Below are 19,293 nucleotides of genomic sequence, written 5' to 3' on the forward strand. Positions count from 1 at the left end.
CCAATCCTGCCATGGATTTACTCAAAGCTCCGTCCATGCTGACTCTGAATACTTAAATTGCATACACAGTTACCAAGGATAGCGAAACCTTTCTCTCCAGATTCCAGAAGCCTGGAATCATCTGGGCATAAGGCAAGGGAGCCCCGTGACTTGGCCACATAGGATTTCTGCTCTCCTTCCTCCCCGAACAAGTGTGTGTGCAGCACAGGCTGAGGTCTCCCTTGTGTGAGCAGTTCCTCTGAGGTCTGTTACTGAGGTCTGTTACAGAGCATTTCCTCTGAAAAAGCTCTTCAAACACTTCCACCTTATGCACAGAAACAATGTTCCTGCTTTCCCAGTAAAGAGATCCTTTATTTCAAGTCGGTATCTGTTATGGGAATGGAGGAAGCTTTTAATTGGAACAGCAGCACAGGTGCAACAGTGCTGGAGTGTGCCTGTTAGAGAAACACTGAACACTGACCTGCAGACATGCTGGTCCATGGGGGTGGCCAAACCCAGGTCCATGGTCCAGCCTGTCACTTGGCAGGATGCTCATGGGTTGCTTGGCAAGGGTGACCAAGGTCTGTTGCTGCCACGTGGCCCTGCCTCCAGCTAGAGCTGCCACTGCTCACTGTAACCTACGTGCTGGCCTCCACCTGCTCCCCACTGCTCAGAGACATAGCAAAATACACTGATTTATACCCATTTTGATTTGCCCCTTGTCTACACCTGAAAATCCCTACGCAGCTCTGCCCTTTGTCCTGGTGAAATGGCGGTGTTTGGAGAAGTCTTTTCCTTCCTTCCATCTGTCAGAGTCATTGGATGTGTCCCATGACTGTGCAGGATAATATTTTTGTTCTATATGAAGGTTGGGGCTCTTAATGTTTTGTTTGTTTCCCCACTATTGTTTTAATAACAGCCAACTTCTGTCTCTGTCTGACTTGCTTCCTCATCCTCTAAGGGACATTCTTCCACCTTTTTCCAAGGACTCTTGTCCAAGAACCACAACTGGAGCATGCTGAATGACACAGCTGAATGACTTCTGGCTAAGCAAAGATTTGTCTTCATTTTATCTGGTTTTAAGGAGAGAGAAACTCACTTATTTGATATTGTTTCCCAGAGCATAAGTTTCTTTCTGCTCGATATGTAGGCTGAGTCCCTGGCAGACTATGGGTCACCTCACTTGAATTCCTGGCAGTCTGTCTCAGGCTCTCGTTTGGGAAGTTTAATTATTGGTGGAGATCCCCTTGGGTTTTATGACAAATTGAGGGAGTTAAATCAAGCAATTTTCTTACAAAGTGTAATTTGAAGTCATGCTGAGGAACTGTTTGAGGAGACTGTTCTAGACCTGGTGGGAGACTTTTCAATTAGACGCTTTTTCATCAGAAAATACTGATTCATGCAGTTGGAGAGGTGTGATGCCCTTTGGCTAGGCAGGAAGACATTTTTTCAACTTACTGATCGCTGAGGAGCTGTGGATGGCAAATGCGATGTTGTCCTTCTCCAAACATCTGGGTGTTGTTTTGAGCTGACAGAGGATCCTCAGTAGCTGAAATTTGAAGTGTGGACTGAAAGGGCTGAGAGCACTGAAGGCACTTTTTGCTGGATGGTACTTCTTGGGTGGGAATCCATCTTGGAAAGTTGCATCCCTCTCCTCTGCCCTGGCTGCTGTCTGCAGTGGCTTGCTACCCAGTCAGCTGTAGACAGAGGGTTGAGTTTGTTTCAGTGGTGCTGTTTTCAGAACAATTCCCCAGTGGTTATTGTGGTACAGCTACGGGGTGATGCGCAGTAGCCTGGGGAGAGGAAGGTCTGATTTCATGATTTAACCCTGCCAAAGCAAACATGCTCTCTTGCTGCACCTGAGTCTTTCCTGCTTTGAGGCAGGGTGCACTATATCCAGTTTGTGTCTAAAAGGTTTTTCTCTAACATGTTCTTGCAACACTTGGGTGGTATCCTGTCCTAGCCTTTCATCGTGTCCGCAGCTGGAAAGCAGTTGTAACATCGAATTCCTCACTGCAATTTAAGCATGATAGGATGTGTATTTCTGCAGTAGCTAAGCAGGGGAATTAATGTCTACCCAACCTTTTATCTGTTGAATGGCTTACTATGGGCCACTTTTGATGTTAATCACAGCTGGAGCTTTGGGCATCACAGCTTCCATTTTGGAGATTTTGAAGGTTGAATTCTGAGAGTTTGAAGCATTCTTACAATGACTTTCACAGCAGGAACCTCTCTCCTTTGTTTTGGTCAAAAATGGCTGCTCTCTTCAAAATGGATTTTGTGTATCATCACAAATAACCCGGATGGAGTTTTCTGCAGGTGTTGAGACAAAACATTGAAGTTTGCCTGCTTTGAAATTTTGGGGAAGTTGAGACTTCTTGCCTGGACTTGGGGAAAAGGATTGTCTTTGCCATCTTGAAAGTTATCTTGGGATGGGAGTGGATTTTTTGACCTTGATACAGTTGGTAGCTGTAACAGTATGGAAAGCAGATGGGTAAGCTGCAGCACCCTGACATTCTCCCAAGGTGGTACCAGAGCATCAACACCTACTTCATGTCCAGTGGGACTTGTTGTTCACTTCAGTAACTGATTGCCAGTAAGTGGGTGGTGTAGGGATTAGAGAGAGCACCTCACTGTTCCTTTTCCAATGAAGAAATCCTCCAGGTCTATGAGACACTTGGAGAGGACTGGGAGATACTGCCTCAGAAATGTCCCTAACACTCAGGAGCTTGAGTAACAGAACCTGCACCATGCCCAACCTTCTGTGACAGTGTGCTGGTCCCCCAGTACCATCTCTGCTGTGGTGTTAAAGATCTGCACTCAGCAGAGTAATAGGGTCTCCTTCATATGGGCAGCGTGCCATTAAGCAGGTGAATAAGACTGCATGTTGTATACACTTCACACCCCCACATGTGTGTGCCCTTTTCTTAATTTAGTGTGAGTTTATATTTAACTGGATGGCTTCCTTCTTTTGAGTAGCAAATGCCTTGCTAGTGGTTGATCTTAATTTTTAATGACAGAGTTGGCAAAGAATATAACAATAATGTCCATATATATATATATATATATATATTGTGATGTAATCTAGATTAATGTATATTGAGATATAGTCATACATATGCACAGTGTGAAAAAGAAAAAATATAAAATTATTATAATCAAGGAGGGAACAGTTTAACAGCACATGGACAATACATTCCTTGTCTGGTTAAAATAGTTCGTCAAGACAGCATCTCTCTACGCACAGTGAAACAAATGCAAAGAATTACAGCTACTTTGGTGGCTTTTGGCTTGGACTCCTTATCATTGCTGCTGCTGTGGTGAGATGCCTTCCAGTTTTGCATAATGTGAACGCTTGGTCATGCCTTTACTTTCGTCAACCTTTTTGCTGGTGGCTGGCATCTGCAAATGGCTATGGTCCCGGCCTCTGAGTCAGTTCTCAGCACTTGTCCCAAGCATGTCTTCTCTAAACTGCCTGCCCTGCTCAGCACAGGTGGTGGAGACACTTGCAACAGCTTCAGGGACACAGCCAGATGCACCTTGGGGGCTGATGCCACATCCTTTGCTTCTGTTTCTAAAAGTCTTGAGGTAGGTATTCAAATGTCTGCTGGGAAAGTTCAGCATCTTCTGTAGCCATCTTGTCTCCTCTCTGTTGTTTGTTGCAGAGTAATATAACAAAATATTGGAGATTTTCAAGGCAAGACATTTTGGAAGGACGTATCTGACACAATTCCTGCTTTATACTGTAAAGTATTGCACCCAGGACTTACGTGCCTTGGTGACTTTTGACTGTCTGAATAATGCTTCAAAAAACATTCAGTGGTTCTAGTTTCATCCCTTACAACATGATCTCTTTGCATTTAGGAGTCTGCAGTCAGATCTGACACCCCCAAAATATCTGTAATGCTCGCAGCAGTAGTAGGAATTGAGATTTTCCACCTCTTCTTTTTCTGCATAGGACTTCTCTGTGAATGATGCTACCTTGGGGATGGAAGTAGCAAAATCAGCCTTTTGGAAAGGGCTCCCAAGTGGGTTTGTTACCCATGTGTTGATCAAAAAGATGTCATCACTACATGCCTGATCAAGGAGCTGACTGTGTTTAAACTGAAAATACAGTTTTTAGTTTAAACTAAAAGCATTCCACATTGCAAATATACCAACACGGTGCGAGCACAAGCTCTTTGTTCTGCAGACGAGTAGCAGTGATGATACAGCTATATGGGTGATATTTTTCCTCAGCATCTTTTTGGCCTTCAACAAATCTGAGACTGTCCACAGGACATGACTTTGCTGTGAGAGAAGAATACTGATGGCAGTAGACATTTTCCACGTTTCCACATTTTCCATGTTTCAAAATAAGCATATGTGGGACAATGTTGAATGGGGATTTCTGCTCATGCCTCCTCCAAGGAGGTGCCTGAGGAGTTCATTAGACATGCAGCAGGGTTAGGCTTAGGTTTTCTTTTTTCCTTAGTAGAAAACTCCTTGTTCTGCCTAATCAGCTTTAATTTTATGCTCTTCTGCAACACGGAGAAGAAAATTCTCAGGAGCAGCAATGCCTTGAAAAAGATAAGGACTGGTTTTTCAGGAGCTGAAACAAATTGTAATTGTTGGGGAAGTGATAGTACGGCTTATGTAAAATGGTGCCCTGTCAGCTTATTTTTATACACGGTGTTTTATGTTTAGCTGGACAGATGTTTGTTATGGTTTACTTTTTGCTGTTAACCACATGCAAGATTGCTTATTTTCTTATGGGTTTGTTTTGAAGAATGTTGTTTTTAAAAATGTTGTTAATGGGGAAGGAAATCTATCGACCTGATATAATAAGTATGTTAACCACTAGATAAGAGGAGGAAGAATATCTTATTTTATTTGAAAATACAATACAGTCAAGGCGCAAGAATTTGGACAGGGAACAAGAGTAACAAACATAAAATGCATTGTAAATAAAAGACAAGGACCAGTAGCACTGGGTGGAATTTGGCTGCTATTGAAGTTGGTGGAAGCTTTGCCATTGACTTCAGTGGGACAGGATTTCACCTGAGGATGTGGCCCCTGCCCCAGGGTGCGCCTTGCTAAGTTATCCAAGTGTGTCATTGCTTCCCAGTGCTCTCAAAGACCTTGGCTCCTGCTGAAACATGGAGGTGCCCAGAGCCTTGGGGTGAAGGCATTTCCTACCCAGGGTCTGAGTGGTCGAGGCTTGCAGCTTGTTGTTTCTCATTGGAGAAACCAAAGCTAAAGCAGGGGTGAGAGCTAGGCGTGTGCAGAAGAAAGCTGATCGCCGTTCATTCAGATCAAGTTTCCTCAATCGGAAGGTGGTTATGTACCATCAGGTCACATTTCTGGAATAATTTATATTGTTTTATGTTACTAGGACTGCATTATACCATGGGAATACTGACTGTACATTCAAAAAATGTCTCATCGTGTCGAGTGGGGTTGGGAGTGGGAGTGAGAGGAACCAGCCCAGAACATGTTTCCTCACTTCAAAGGCAAGGATCGCTGTCTGAAACAGTCAGATCACAGCTGGATCCAACTTCTAAGAAGGGAAAAATAATAATCTCTGCCAAAGTCACCCTTTGATACAGTTGCAAAGATAACAAATGATACAGAGGAAGGGTTTTGGGCAAAGGTGTAATGACCCCCGTACTGCATCCTGCAAAGGAAAAGATTGTTCTCCTGAAAAAAATCCTACTTGTCTTTATTGAAGATCTCTTTGTCAGGCTACAGTGAATATAATTGAAAGTGAAAGGTTGATTTGGTACCTGCTGTTTCAAAAGCAGTGAAAACATGTAAGAGGTGCGTAGGATGGTGATCAGTTGCCTGTGAGATGAACGACAGTTCTGTGTTCAAGGGCCGCAGAACATGGCTGCAGTGTGGGTACCATACCCTGCACGCAGCTCCCTGGCTGTTACCTGCAGCTGTAGGAAGCATTTTATGCATAACAGAGATGCTCAGATTTTGAGAGGCTTTTGGAGCAGGAGCAAGTTGATATCTTGATCTGGAGATGAGCTAGAACAATGTTGTCCACTGGAATTAAGCCAATTGCAGGATGCTGATCTTAATTTCCAGGTCTGTCGTAATTAAATAGCTCCTCTTCTAAACAAATTATCCATAAGAGGCAGTTCTGCTTTATTCTTGATAGCTGTAGTACATCTGTGAATACTTGTAGATATGCCAGAGGGAGCTTCAAAATGAAATAATTTTGAAATAAGTTTCTTGTGGGATACTCGAGTGATACATAAACTTGAAGTAAATCACTAGATTTTTTTATTTTTTTTAAAGAATAAATTGTTCATCACTCTGCCCCCAAAAACCCTGCCAAGTTCATGCCCTGATCCTCCATCCCTGCACTAAAGGGCTGTTTTTCTCCTGGGGCCGTTGCCCCTCTCCAGCCCTGTTGTTGCCAAGGAAGTGATTTCTTATGATGTGTGTGACGGGAGGGCATTGGGTATCAGATACACCTCCATTTTCAATGCAGAGCTAAAACTCCCATTGATTCGGGATCACTAAGTCATGTTTATTTTGCAAGACACCAGATTTAGTTAAGGTAAATGGCTATGTAAGAAATAAAAGGTCTACCATTATTATTAAGTGGCCTGTTTTTGAAGCCAGAAAGTCCTTGAGCCAAATCCTGAAAGAGGCTTAGCATGCACAGCTCCTTGGGTGTCAGTGGTGGTGGAAGGAGGAAGAAGAGTGGCTCTCACCTGCAGGGAACTTTGGTCCACCTCCACCTAAAGGCACTTGCCTAGACAAAGATAATGTCAGACTGCACAGCCTGACCTCTGCCTTTTTCTTTTGTCCACCACAGAGCATGTCCTCCTTGGAGCTTTGTGCACTGTGTGGGGACAGTAGGTCACTTACACTCTGCAAGCAAGCATATTATTAGTGCCATTTAGCAATTACGTTCAGCCCTGTTCCCATTGCGTGAGGATCATAGAAACCCATGTGTTGTTGAAAGAGTGCATATCACAAACCTTTTCCTTCTGCACGTTACATGGTCCAACCCTCCTCCCTCATCTTGCTTTTCCGTGTGAGAAGTGTTCAGCACCTTGTAGGATGAAACCCAGTGTCCTCAGCAAGGTTGATGTCAACTTGGAGGTGCAAATCCCAAGGAATATGAAACATTGCATAAATTGCTGAGATCTGGGGAGGCCTGGACTTGTAGCCTCACCAAGAATTAAATGTCTCAGGAAAATCTCTGAGTTTTCTCCCTATTGTTTGTCCAGCTCAGCCACAGGGGTCCATCCAGGCCTGACCAGGGCTCTGTGCAAAGGGTATGTGAGCCCCGCCCACCTACACTGCGTCTCTGTAGACCTCTCTGGCGCATTGCTCAGCTTCTCCCTGAGCTGGATCATCTCTTTACCTTCTTTCCTTTTTCTGTCTTTATTAATAGCCTCAGCTGGGACTTCCCTGTAGTCTTCTATGCTGCTTCTAACTCTTCTGTTCGGGCCATTGAATGTCTAAACCTTGTCATAAATATTGACTTAGCAAGAAGTAAACTGTTTTTCAGCAGTCCTTTGGCATGTCTTGATGTTTCTGTATACCTCAGAATAAACCCATGTTTGTCCTGAAATCCTGAGTTTGATTCTGAGTCAAACTGGTCTTGCCTTTGACACTGACTTTGGAAAATAAATTCATTAGCACATCTTCTGTGTGTATCTTTCTCACAGTTGGCTGTAGTTTATGACAGGGATTTCTTTGTTTTCATTTGGAGGGGTTTTTTTGTATCTTCTGCAGCATTTTCTTCTTGGTGGATGGCACTGGGATTCTTCCCGTTTCCTGGAGCTCCAGGCTGAATGTAAACCAGAACCACTGCTGAGCAGAGTGGATGAGTTAGCCCTATTGCTGTGGTCTTCATAGGATAGAGGGATCAGTGGGATCTCTGCATCACTCTGATGAGAGTTAGGCAAAACCTAGGACTTGTGTTGTCCTAGAAACCAACAAAATTCCTAGGGAATGCTCCAGTGCTACACTCTTCTTGTCTGTTTAATCCAGTTCAGAGTTCAGAACTGTCCTTTCCTAGACTTGGGGGGGTGGGCAGGTGTCCAGCCAAAAGCAATCCTGGCTGATACAAATTTGTGTAAGGTTCAAGTGGGCTGCATGAACAATCTGACATATGAATGCACTTACTTAAAAACTTAGGTCTGTCTTCATACTGAAGGGAGAAGATAGTTTTCCCTCTGTATGCACTGGGAACTCCCATGGTTAGTGAAATGAGATTTTTCTGATTGGCCTCAAACCTGCCTTTCTCCATTTGTCTAAATCCATGTCTGTTGGGAGCATATTGGTGGGAGACAATTCCTGACACAGTGGGACTTGTAAATCCTCAGCCCTGTTCCTGCAGTTGTAATTACTTTCTCGTAGTTGGGGAGTTAGCATAAAGCCACGAGAAAGGGATTTAAGCCAGGACTTAGGACTGATGTCTTGGAAAAGGGAAGAGGATTTTTGGTTTTGTAGTTGATGTTATGGTGACAAAACTGAAGTACGGATTTAACAGTTTATTAAGTTTCTTAGCATGTATTTTCCCACCTTTTACACTGGGTTTTTTGTGGAGCTGATGAAGTACCAATCTCACTGAATCGTGTTATAAATTGCATTTAGCAATATTTTTGCCTACACATTATTCTCATCATAGTATTGATGTTAATGCGCAATGTGTACTTCTGGAAAGTGTACACCGCAGTCCAGCATTGCATCAAAATAAAAGAACCTTTTCCTTTTCCGTAATAAATGAAGAAACATTTTTAAAGCCTTGTTGCTGAAGCCAGGCCTAATGGTGCGGTGTGGATATTGGGGTTGGGCTCTCAGAGCTACAGGATGCTGTCTAAGATGGAAGATGAGGTTCATCCTTGTAGGCTGTGTCCACACAGTCTGTAAATTTGTAGAGCAAAGCAGTTGTTTCTGAGAATCTGATGTCTGCATAATACATCTGATAGGGGAATTTATCCTGGAGTAGCTCTTCCTGCAGACTGAGCACCCATCAGGTTGGGATATGTTATGTATACCCCTACAACATCCTCAGGTTCAAGTTCATCCCAGTAGTATCTGTTTTGTGCACTTCACAAGCTCTCTGCAGTGTGACCCAAAGTGTGGTAAATGGGGCAACTGGGACATTCACTTTTAAAGTACTCTTATGCCTAGAACAGGAAAACCCCTCTGAAATCTGAAAGGTGGACTTTGCATTTTTGGCTTGCCCACTTGTGTGTTGACTGGGTGGGAGCTAGACTAAAGTGCTGCCTCTCCCCTGGAATCACACAGGCTTTGCAGCATGACTGGGAGCTGGAAGCAGAAAATACTTTGGGTTTGTTTGTTTTAATTGCCTGTGCTAAGTGTAGGTAAAATGGGAAAGGAGACACTTTGCCATGTCAAAAGGTAGAAAGTGGGCAGTTTCATTTGGTGAAATATAACAGTGCCATAGCATTGTACCTGTGCAGCGATGCTGTTTTGGGAGGGTATTCTGAGCTAGATAATGATGGCAGCATCTTTCTTGCAGGCTCAAACACAAAGATGGAGTGTCAGAAAATTACCGATTTTGGAAACCAGCTTCTTCGCCGGAAGAATGTTGACTGCACTCGAGAAGACAGTCGGCTTTCACGGTGCCTCAACACGTTTGACTTGGTGGCTCTGGGTGTAGGCAGCACTTTGGGTGCCGGTGTCTATGTACTGGCTGGAGCTGTGGCACGGGAAAATGCGGGACCTGCCATCGTTATCTCCTTCTTGATTGCTGCCTTGGCTTCAGTGCTGGCCGGACTCTGCTATGGAGAATTCGGTGCTCGAGTTCCTAAGACAGGATCAGCTTATCTCTACAGCTACGTGACTGTGGGCGAGCTGTGGGCCTTCATCACAGGTTGGAATCTAATCCTCTCCTATATTATTGGTAAGTATGGTGGGTGGGCTGTGACACCCTAGATTTAGTTCAGGGTGGCAGCCTGGTTTGTAAGGTCAGCCTGTGCTACTGTTACAAAATAGATGGTTCACTCTTGCACTCAGAGAGGATTTCAGGACTCATCTGTGGAGTGTGTTGTTGCTGGCTCCTGTCAGTCAGCTACGTGAGTGGTGTGCTGCTGGCTGAGGGTTTGTCCTGATGCAGGCTTATTGCTGTTGTGACTTCTGAATCTCATCCCTTTGGCATCCCCTAGCTGCTGCACACTTGCCAGGATGCAAAAGAGTGTTCCCTCTGCTGAGAAAGGAATTGCTGATGGAAAGATGCTTTTATACAGAGCATTTGTACTCACAGCTGATCAAGGATTAATTCTGGTCCCTTTGGGATCTATTTAAAGTATCTGGAGATCAGAGTTTTGCCTTGTGAATGCCTGCAGAATTAAGCTGAGGATGATCTGCAGATTCACAGTCTCTGGAAAGTACAAACCAAATCCCTTCTAAGCCCTTGACTCCCACTAGGAGAGGCCCTGGATGAAGCTCAGAGCATGTGCTATACAACTCAGCTGGTACATTAAAACTAAGCCACACTTTGCTAATTAAGGATTCATGTCTTTTCAAGCACATTCTGGGCAGGCTGCTTGTCATCATGCCTGTAATTAAGTCTGCAACCAACTTGCCAGTTGAGAGTGAAAGCTTACTAGTTGAAGTGAAAACTGATTGTATGCTAAATTATTAAAGGAATGGGCGGTTTTTTTAGTGCATTTTATGGGATATGTAAGTATTACTTTGGAATTTAGTTTCCATGGAATTCACCTTCCCATGGAGGGTAAGATCATATCAAGAACAACATAGTGGCTTAGCAGCTGTTTGTCTGAGGTCATGTTGGCTCTGCTCTGTGTGTTACCTGAAACATTTTCCTCCTTTCCTCCTCCTCTTTTTTTCTTTTTTTTTTTTGTAAAAAAAAAAGAAAAAAAAAGAAAGAAATGAGATGAAAAGCCAGAGTCATTAAACTCATCTCCTTAGGAAATCTGAGTCCTGCTGTTTTTTTGTGAATAATATTCACTGCAAGGAGGGGATAAAAATAATTTTTTTAAAAAGTGAGCATGTAATTTCCTCCAGAATTCTAAAATGGACTCTGCTTAGGCTACATATAGAAAATTTGAACAGACTTCTTGGTGATTTTTCTTCTGTTCCAGAAAGGTAATGATAAATCGTCTCCTTCGTGCTCCTCATCTAATTGGTTTTGGGTCCCTTCCCACCATGATACTGGACGACCAAAATGACTGACATAACTGTGGATGCTGTCCCAAAACCTGATTCTGCAAATGCACGATGAAAAGATTTGCCTACTGAATGTTATATGCTCAGGATCTGGGCTCAGAGTGGTATTTCTGAGACTTTTTTTTTTGCCCTGTCATAATGGCTTTTGAATGACTGCCTCAGTTTTTATTTCAGAGTTGGCTGCTCAGTGTATTGTCACAAGGCAGAAAATTCTGTAAAAAATAAGTAGATACAATCTATTAATGTGTTCAAACACAACTTTTTTGCTTTTATTTCATTCCTGTGTCAAAAATGTGTGTTTGCAAACTGGCTTCCTCATAATTTGTGAGGAAGGGTGGCTAAGGAGGAAAAACAACTGGGGGAGGATATGAGGTATAGAAGGTCGCTGTTTCTTTGTCTTATCCAGCCTTTTTCCCAGTGCTAATTGCCCCTCCTGTGAGCAAGGACAACTCCCAGCAGCTTCAAGGGTGTGGAGGAGAAAGATGTATTGGCAGGCACATGCTGCACTTCAGAGCCAGGGGTTGAGAGAGGCAGAAAGCCAATTTTTTTCTCATTTGTGCTGAGAAAATGCCAAGCAGTGCCACTGAAACTGAGCTTGCATCTCTAAGGGGCTCAGTCTACTTGATGTTTTCATGCTGAAGTTCTCAGGCATCTATTCAGAAAGTATTGTGGGGGTGGAAAAAGAAATCCTGGGGTCCCGGGTTGGGTGGCCAATAGCTTTTAATTAATTGAAGTGACTTGGCTTGGGGGAAGGCTGATGTGAGGTCCTGGAGGTGGGTGATGAGGAAAAAATGGGTGTGTAACTGATCAGTTAAGGTCTAGAGAGAAGGAAGAAGGTGTCCAGGACCAGGATCTGCTGTGACCTTTCTTCTGGGATGATGTGAGTTTGGGGAACCATGCCAGATTGTGGGAGGCATTTCAGGAACTGGAAGCTGGTGGAAGCTGGTAGTATAATGAGTATGATGAGTAACAGCATCCTTGGTGAATGGCTGCTGCTGGGTTTCTGGCACTTGGTGACCTTCTAGCCTGTACCTGTTCCTGCTGTGAGTCTGACACCTGCGCTCAGCAGTTCTCCTGGGGGTGGTGAGCTGCAGGCAGGAACAAGATCAAATCTGGCAAGGTTATGCTGACCCAGTCCTCCTGGGTACAAGTTGAATGTCTTTGCACTGTGCTCTCTTAGAAACAGCAAGAGATTATCCAGGTGTCTGCGATGTTGGAAGAATGTCAGATTCCCCCTGCTCCCTCAAGGCTGTTGGTTACAGAGAGTTCATGGTAAACAGCTGATAACTACATGGAACTGGCATCCAAGCAACTGGCATCTAATATAACACATGCAGGAGCTGGTTGTTCCTGTCCTAGAACATGAAATATTAGAGCTAGGACAAAAAAATTAGCGTTAAAATGGTCTTTTTCCTCAAATAGTGCCAAAGTTAAGCCAAAAAATTGTAATGTGGTATACACTAACTTTTGGAATTTTTCAAGATTAAATTGATGGCAATGATGTCCCACCTCATTAAAGGTGTTCACACTGTGCACTTTGCTGTCTCAGTGAACAGAAGAGTCTCCGAACAGGTCTGTTCTGCAGCTTATTTTTATGCTGTTGCAAAGCTGGATTGGGGCGGTGAGTGTTCCCAGCTGTGCTGCAGGTGCTGCCCGCCGCCGCTGCAGAGGATTTAGCTGTAGGTGAGCACGGACATTGTTTGACATGATTGCAGGTGCCGGAGTTGGGACCTGAACACCCACACACAGGTGAGTGTCTCAGAACAAACTGTTCTGGGTGGAAGGGGGCCCCTGATGGCATCCTCTGAGGAACTGCTCTGCAAACCAAAACCAAGCCAACCTCTTTTTTTAATTAGGTAATTATGTACAGTAGTAATTATATCATGCAATTAGGTGCAGTTATATATAGTGTACTGTATGAGACATGGGGAGTATGATGGTAACTTTAACACAGGAGATGGAGAAATTGGCTTTTACCCAAACCTACTTATTTTACAAAATGCTGTCCCTGTCTGGTGGTAGCTCTTCATTGTTACTATTTCAGTTCTCTGAACTGACTCTTATGGCCCAGACAATGTCCCTAACTTGATTGTCTTAAGACTGCAGATTCACTCCTCATGCCAGCAAGCTGCACGTGGTTGGGTGCTCTCGGAACTGCAGCAAACAGCGAACCCAGAGGGCAAAGTCTGAGCACTTGCTGCAGGCAGGAGTCATGGCACTTGCTGGGATCATCACCAGCATCCTGCAGTAGGCTGACTTATGCTCAGATAACCTGTAAATTGTATCTGAGTCTTTATCTTGCTTGGATGCTCTAGCACTGGAGGTCAGAGCAGACCTGCAAGTCACCAGAGAGCAGAGCATGCAGAGCTGGGCAAGTGGTGTGGTCCAGGCTCTGGTGCTCCAGCACTGCGCTGCTGGAGGGCAGCTGGCTTCTGTGAGGTCCCTCTGCCTGGCCTGCAGTCACCCCACTGGGGCTACCAGGGTCCTCTGCCAGCACAACACTTGGACCTCTCTGGTAACAGAAATTACCAAGTATGGGGGAAAGTGAGGCTGCTGGGGGTGTAAGGAAAAGGTCGGTCTGGGCAGTATCTAAGGCAAAGTTGAGGTTTATGAAGAAGTCAAACTAAAAGGATATTTTTCATCTTGTCAGCTGGGCATCAGTCTGAGAGCCACCACCTGTGTGTGTTACCATCAGAGCAGATGCCAGGCATGAACACAGGCTGTGAGCTGGGTATGCGGAGGAAAGGCTACTCCCAGCACGTGGGAGCACACGTAATGTTGCTTTGAGGCCCTCCATGCCAAAAAGCCTTGCAAGATGCCCCTAGTTTGGAATATGTGCCAGCCACAAAGGGTGATCTCTGTCCTTTCTGTCCTCTGGCAGGAACCTCAAGCGTGGCCAGAGCCTGGAGCGCAACATTTGATGAAATCATAGGGAAGCACATTGAAGAATTTTGTAAAAAGTACATGACGATGGATGCTCCTGGAGTGCTAGCAAAATACCCAGACATCTTTGCCGTGGTGATAATCATCATTCTAACAGGTGAAACACTGGGGGGTTGTGAGTTTTGGACCTCCTTCTCCTGTAATTTCATTGTTTGCTTTTGGAATGAGCACGAAGTCCTGATTTATTTTGGACAACATATTAGAGACTCTTTCTTTCCTACAAGTTTTGGATTGACCTATATAGCTGCTATGGAGTTAGCACAGGACATAGCCTGTTTACAAGATTTTTAATTAGAGGGGAGCATTCTCAATATTTTTGAGCCACTTTCAAAACCTTCAATCAAATTTTATATAAGGAGGAAAAGAAAAGGTGACTTGTTATCCTCAATCAGGTATGGAAGTTTAATCCTTCCCTCCACAAATCCTATTACACAAGAATTTCATACAGTTGGTCTATTAACCTTATTCCCCCTACAATAATCTGCCAGTTTTTGCTGCCTTGAGATAGAAAAGTGAGGAAAAAACCCCACAAACTCAGTTACAGTCTCATATACTACTGTTTTGTTTTTTTAAAAATATATATGGGCTTCAGTTTGCAGAAGTGAATACAAGTCTCCAGAGAAATAAATGTGTAATAAACAGTCAAGATGTCTGTTGTGCCAAGGCTTTGATCATAATTTGGAAAAGTTTTGAAAACTTGTAAGATCAAAATCATTCTGAGTGTTTACTTCTGCTCCAACTGGATCTTGCAAAGCGTTACCAAGTTTAGGCAAATTTGAAAGATTATGCTTCTTACGTACTCCTTTGTGGTTTCCAGAACACAGAAGCTGCAGTGCCACACTGGCAAGGTTATCCTGACGTTTCCCACTGATCAGAATGGCCTTTTCACAGCCTGAGCTGTGCTCGTGAGCACAGGCCTCATAAGCAAGGGATGCTTTGAGATCTGGATTTGCATTTGGATCAAGGGCTGCTGAAGTCAGTAGTAGCCCTTTGTTTTCAGGATTACATTTGAATGGGAGAAAAGATTTTCCTCATTGTTCATTTATATATAATTGCTCTAATTTCAAGTTAGATTCTGGTCTTTCATCTCAGATACAATTTAGAAAATTTAGGACTTCTTACTTTAACAATACCAAGGTGTAAAATTATACAGATTACTGATGGCTTTATGCCTCTGCATGAAGCAAATTCCCTTGATTTTAATAAAAAATGCAAGCCAGTCTTCTCTCAAAAAAGCTGCTGAATGAGCAGCTTTAATCTCAAATATAAGCACCACAAGTTTATTTTTACTTGCACTATCTTGAGCTTCAGAGTTCTACTAGGCACCTTACAAGTTTTCATGGGCAGGTATGCAATCTTTTGAAATGCTTCCCTGATATGGCTGTGTCAGCTTATTTCCTGTCTTAAAAGAAGGAAAGGTGAGTGCGCAGGATGCTCCCCTCTCCTTGAAGTCCTTTGGAGTAGCAGTAAAAGGAAAAAACCGTGTTGTTCTTGTCTTCTCCCTGAAGCCTGTGTGAAGTTTTGTTACCTTCTCCCCTAGCCTTACATTTGGATTAAAGGTTTCAATTCTTAAAAATTGGGCACCTGAAGAGTAAATGCAAGTTATGAGAGCTTGTCGTTCTGAGGAGCCAAGCTATGCCTCAGTGAGATTGTGTTTGCCAAAGCCTGTGACCATGCTCTTCTTCAGATAGATTGTCTTAAGACCAGGCTGAAATCATGCTCTTGCTGAACTCACTGGCAAAGCTCCTGCTGATTTAAATGGGAGCAGAATTCCCAAGATGCCACCTTCTTCTGTGTCTTCAGCACTAGAAATGGCTGCTAAAAGTAGAATCCTCCTGGATTTGGTCCTTGCTCGTATTTCCCCCTGTTTCTAAGGAAAGTTGACTGTTGTTCATAACTTCTGCATTTGGCCAAGAACTCTAAGACAATGTTCCTTCATAAAAAACCACCTGTGGTGCTTTCTCTGTGTCTCTGGGTAGAGTTCCAGGCTGTGTCTAGGTGGCAGAGTGTAGCAGCATGAGGTGACCAGAGCTGGCGTTGAATGTGCTGGAAGTTTAGCTGTGTTAGCAAAGCACTTTACCAGCGGCACGTGCCACATGGGCGTGCTGGGTGGGAAGATGTGTCACGTTCTGCAGTAGTAATGTCTGGGCTGGAGTCCTCATCCTACTTCTGGATGAGTTACACCTGGGCTACTTGGCTTTATGGAGAAATGAGGTGTGGTAAGTTGGGCAGAGCACAGCATGAACAGAGTTGGCTATGTCTGTGAGTCCCCAACGCCTGCTGCTGGTGGCAAAATACCTGACTGCTGTGTTTTCCCCAGGGCTTTTAATATTTGGCGTGAAAGAATCTGCCCTGGTGAACAAAGTGTTCACCTGTATCAACGTCCTTGTCCTTGGCTTCGTCGTGATCTCTGGTTTCGTGAAAGGATCTGTTAAAAACTGGCATCTGACTGAACAGGACATTTACAACACCAGCCACAGCGTTTATGGAGACAAGTAGGTTGGATCTTTTCTTCTTATCTCAGAAGCTGGTGCATTTTCAATAGGAAGTTTGTAGGGGGGGGTTGTGGGGTGAATTAGAAAACCAGTGAATGGGATTGCTGCCTCCTTTGCCAAATACCTTGGAGGCAAAGCTGGCTTTGGTGGGTGCTTGCTGAAAGTGGTCTGTACTGATGGGCTGAAACTGCTAGGAATAGGCTGTGTCAACGTGGGCCCTGCTGCAGAACTGACCGTTTCTAGCCTCGTGACCAATATGACATCCAAATTTGAGAGAAAAGAGCTCTTTAGACAACCTCCTACTCAAGGCTTTGCCAGGCTGGCTCTGGTGCCTGTATGAAGCCATGTCTGAGTATACTGTGTACTTTCTTTGGATGCTTGGGCAATATCCTTGGGGCATTGTTGTACCTCTTGCAGACTTTGTTCCAAATGCCTCAATAAAATGAAGGCAAGTTGCAGATAATTTTAATGCATTGCAGTAAGCATATCACAAATCTGTTTTTAATGACATTTTTCTTCTTGGCCAAAATTCTGTCATCCTATACGAGATTAAAATTAAGGAGCTTACAATTTAGTTAGCTTACTAGTTAGACAAAGCTATTCGTTTTTGCTTGAGACTCTGCAACACAGAATGAGGGCCTTTAAATATCTCCATATACATCAGCTCAGTCCTGGCTTGCTATGTAACCCTTTATGCTGGCCTGCAAGAAGCAAAGTTTGGCACAGTCTGTCAAGATTCATAAATGTTGTGTGAATCAAATTTAGCTTGTGTAAAAACCACTTCTTGAGCCTCTGCAAAACTCAACCTGCTGCAAACAAATTGCTTCTATAGGACAGGTCCCCCCTCCTTTCCTGCTGTTATTCCCATGCAAGGAGCAATTAGTGAAGTAGTTTCAAAGTGTAGCTCTTTGACCTGTAGCATTTCATATTTTTGTAAAATCTGTCTGGGGTTTACTTTACTTTACTTTACTTTATCACTATTTCCAGAGTAATCCATGTTTGGGTTGTGCTGTTTCTGTGGGCCAATTTTCATCTAAGTCTCAACAGAGTTTCTTTGAGAGAGTTCAAATGCTTACACCTGATAAGACTTGCAGATTTGGCATTTGCTTTAGTTTAATTTCCTTAATTCATCCTTACCAAGGCTTTTCACTGAAAAAGGTGACTTAAGTCACTTGAACTGAAGGATATGTTTTGTATTTGTCACTCAACACAGGCGCATGGATCTGGGCTCCCAATCCAGAGTGCACTGGGATCAGCATGCGTCTGTATGTTGACTTAAATTAACTTTGAATAAGGCTCAGCAAAGCATTTGGTGTGTCAGGGATGCAGGCTCCACTTCTCCCTTAGGGCTGCAAGCATGGTTTTAGTATTAGCTTGGCATAAGGAATTTTGAAGTTGAGAATAGAGGATTGGATGGCTTTTAGACAGTCGTGGCACCTTGCATTCCTCTCTTATGTCTACTCACCTACACTTTATCCTGAATTCTTCTTAAGTGAAAAGTGTATGGTTTACATGTTTCTCAGTCTTCAGCTTTTAGAATTACATCTTGTGCTTTTTCAAAAGCTTCTGTTCAAATGAATATATATATCTACACACATACAGTAATATTAGGAGAGAATTTTTAAGATTCATGCAATTTTCTCCTCGTCTTAGCAAGACATTTTTATCCACCCCACAAAATGGGTGGTCGGAACAAACCACAAACCATTTTTATTCTGTGCATTCCCTAGCCTGTTGCAGGCCAGTCCAGAGCTCAGCAGTGGGTAGGGCTTAGCATTTTGCCTGGTATTTGTACGCTAGCATGTGAAAGGGAGAGCCTGTTCCTTCAAACTTCAGCTTTGAATTTTGTTATGAGCTATGTGAATAGCTTTGTTACTCCCACCAGGGCAGGATCACTTCTAATCCAGTGCCATGCCTTTTAGTCAAACACAGGAAGAAAAGCTCTACGGTGTTGGAGGGTTTATGCCTTATGGATGGAATGGAGTCCTCTCAGGGGCAGCCACATGTTTTTATGCTTTTGTGGGATTTGACTGTATTGCTACTACAGGTAAGAGGGAAGATGTTCTTTGTGGTTATGAACCTGGTTGCTGGTAGATTGGCTTTCAGTAATGTTGCAGAGTACAGATAATAGGAAATTCAGGGCACCACATTCGTTGTCTCTCTGAACCTCAGATCAAAGTAGATTTTTGGCTCATCTCCTCCTAACAGTGAAAGTGCTGGGTTTGTCCAAGTCCCTGGGTGCCTGAGTGCTGACTTCTAGCTGCTGTGGCAGGCCAATAGACCGTGTAACCCACAAGCTTCCTCCCTCCTTCTTTGCCTGTAGGGCCCACTCTTGTGGATGGTCACTGATGATCCATCATGTCCAGTTTTATCAGTTAGGCAAACAGGGAAGGCCCAGATTCAGATACTTGGTACGACTGGGGAAGTTTGAGCCTCTAACTCTAACTGATGTTTTAATCAAGAGGTTATTTTAGAATAGGGTTCTTCAGGGCCTTCAGCTGAAAAAGCTCTGATGGCTTGGAGTATTTAAAGAGCCAAAGAAAGAGGAAGCCTCTGAGGAGTCATCTGCACCCTCAGGATCAGGGGGAGTTTTAATCTCTAAAGGTTAGGATACCTCATTTAGAGAGAGAAGCCATCAGCATTGTCGTATTTCTTCTGGCTAAGAAGAATCTCAGTTCCCTGGAGAAAGGAGGTGATCCTTGATTTCGCG

General features: G+C 43.7%; 1 protein-coding gene across 4 annotated transcripts in view; it reads left to right on the forward strand.

Annotated features, from left to right (window-relative positions):
* The window catches only part of SLC7A1 (solute carrier family 7 member 1), a 39,907-nt gene that overhangs the window by 10,787 nt on the left and 9,827 nt on the right, over window positions 1-19,293 (forward strand). For all 4 annotated transcript variants that reach the window (XM_027677795.1, XM_027677796.1, XM_027677797.1 and 1 more), the window contains 4 exons: window positions 9,476-9,859; window positions 14,027-14,185; window positions 16,409-16,583; window positions 18,506-18,630. In XM_027677795.1, the coding sequence (XP_027533596.1) occupies window positions 9,490-9,859; window positions 14,027-14,185; window positions 16,409-16,583; window positions 18,506-18,630 (829 nt within the window). In that variant the 5' untranslated portion in view covers window positions 9,476-9,489. The remainder of the gene's footprint in view (window positions 1-9,475; window positions 9,860-14,026; window positions 14,186-16,408; window positions 16,584-18,505; window positions 18,631-19,293) is intronic.

This window comes from Neopelma chrysocephalum, unplaced genomic scaffold (assembly GCF_003984885.1).
Source record: "Neopelma chrysocephalum unplaced genomic scaffold, ASM398488v2 Primary Assembly neopelma1_43, whole genome shotgun sequence".
NCBI lineage: Eukaryota > Metazoa > Chordata > Aves > Passeriformes > Pipridae > Neopelma > Neopelma chrysocephalum.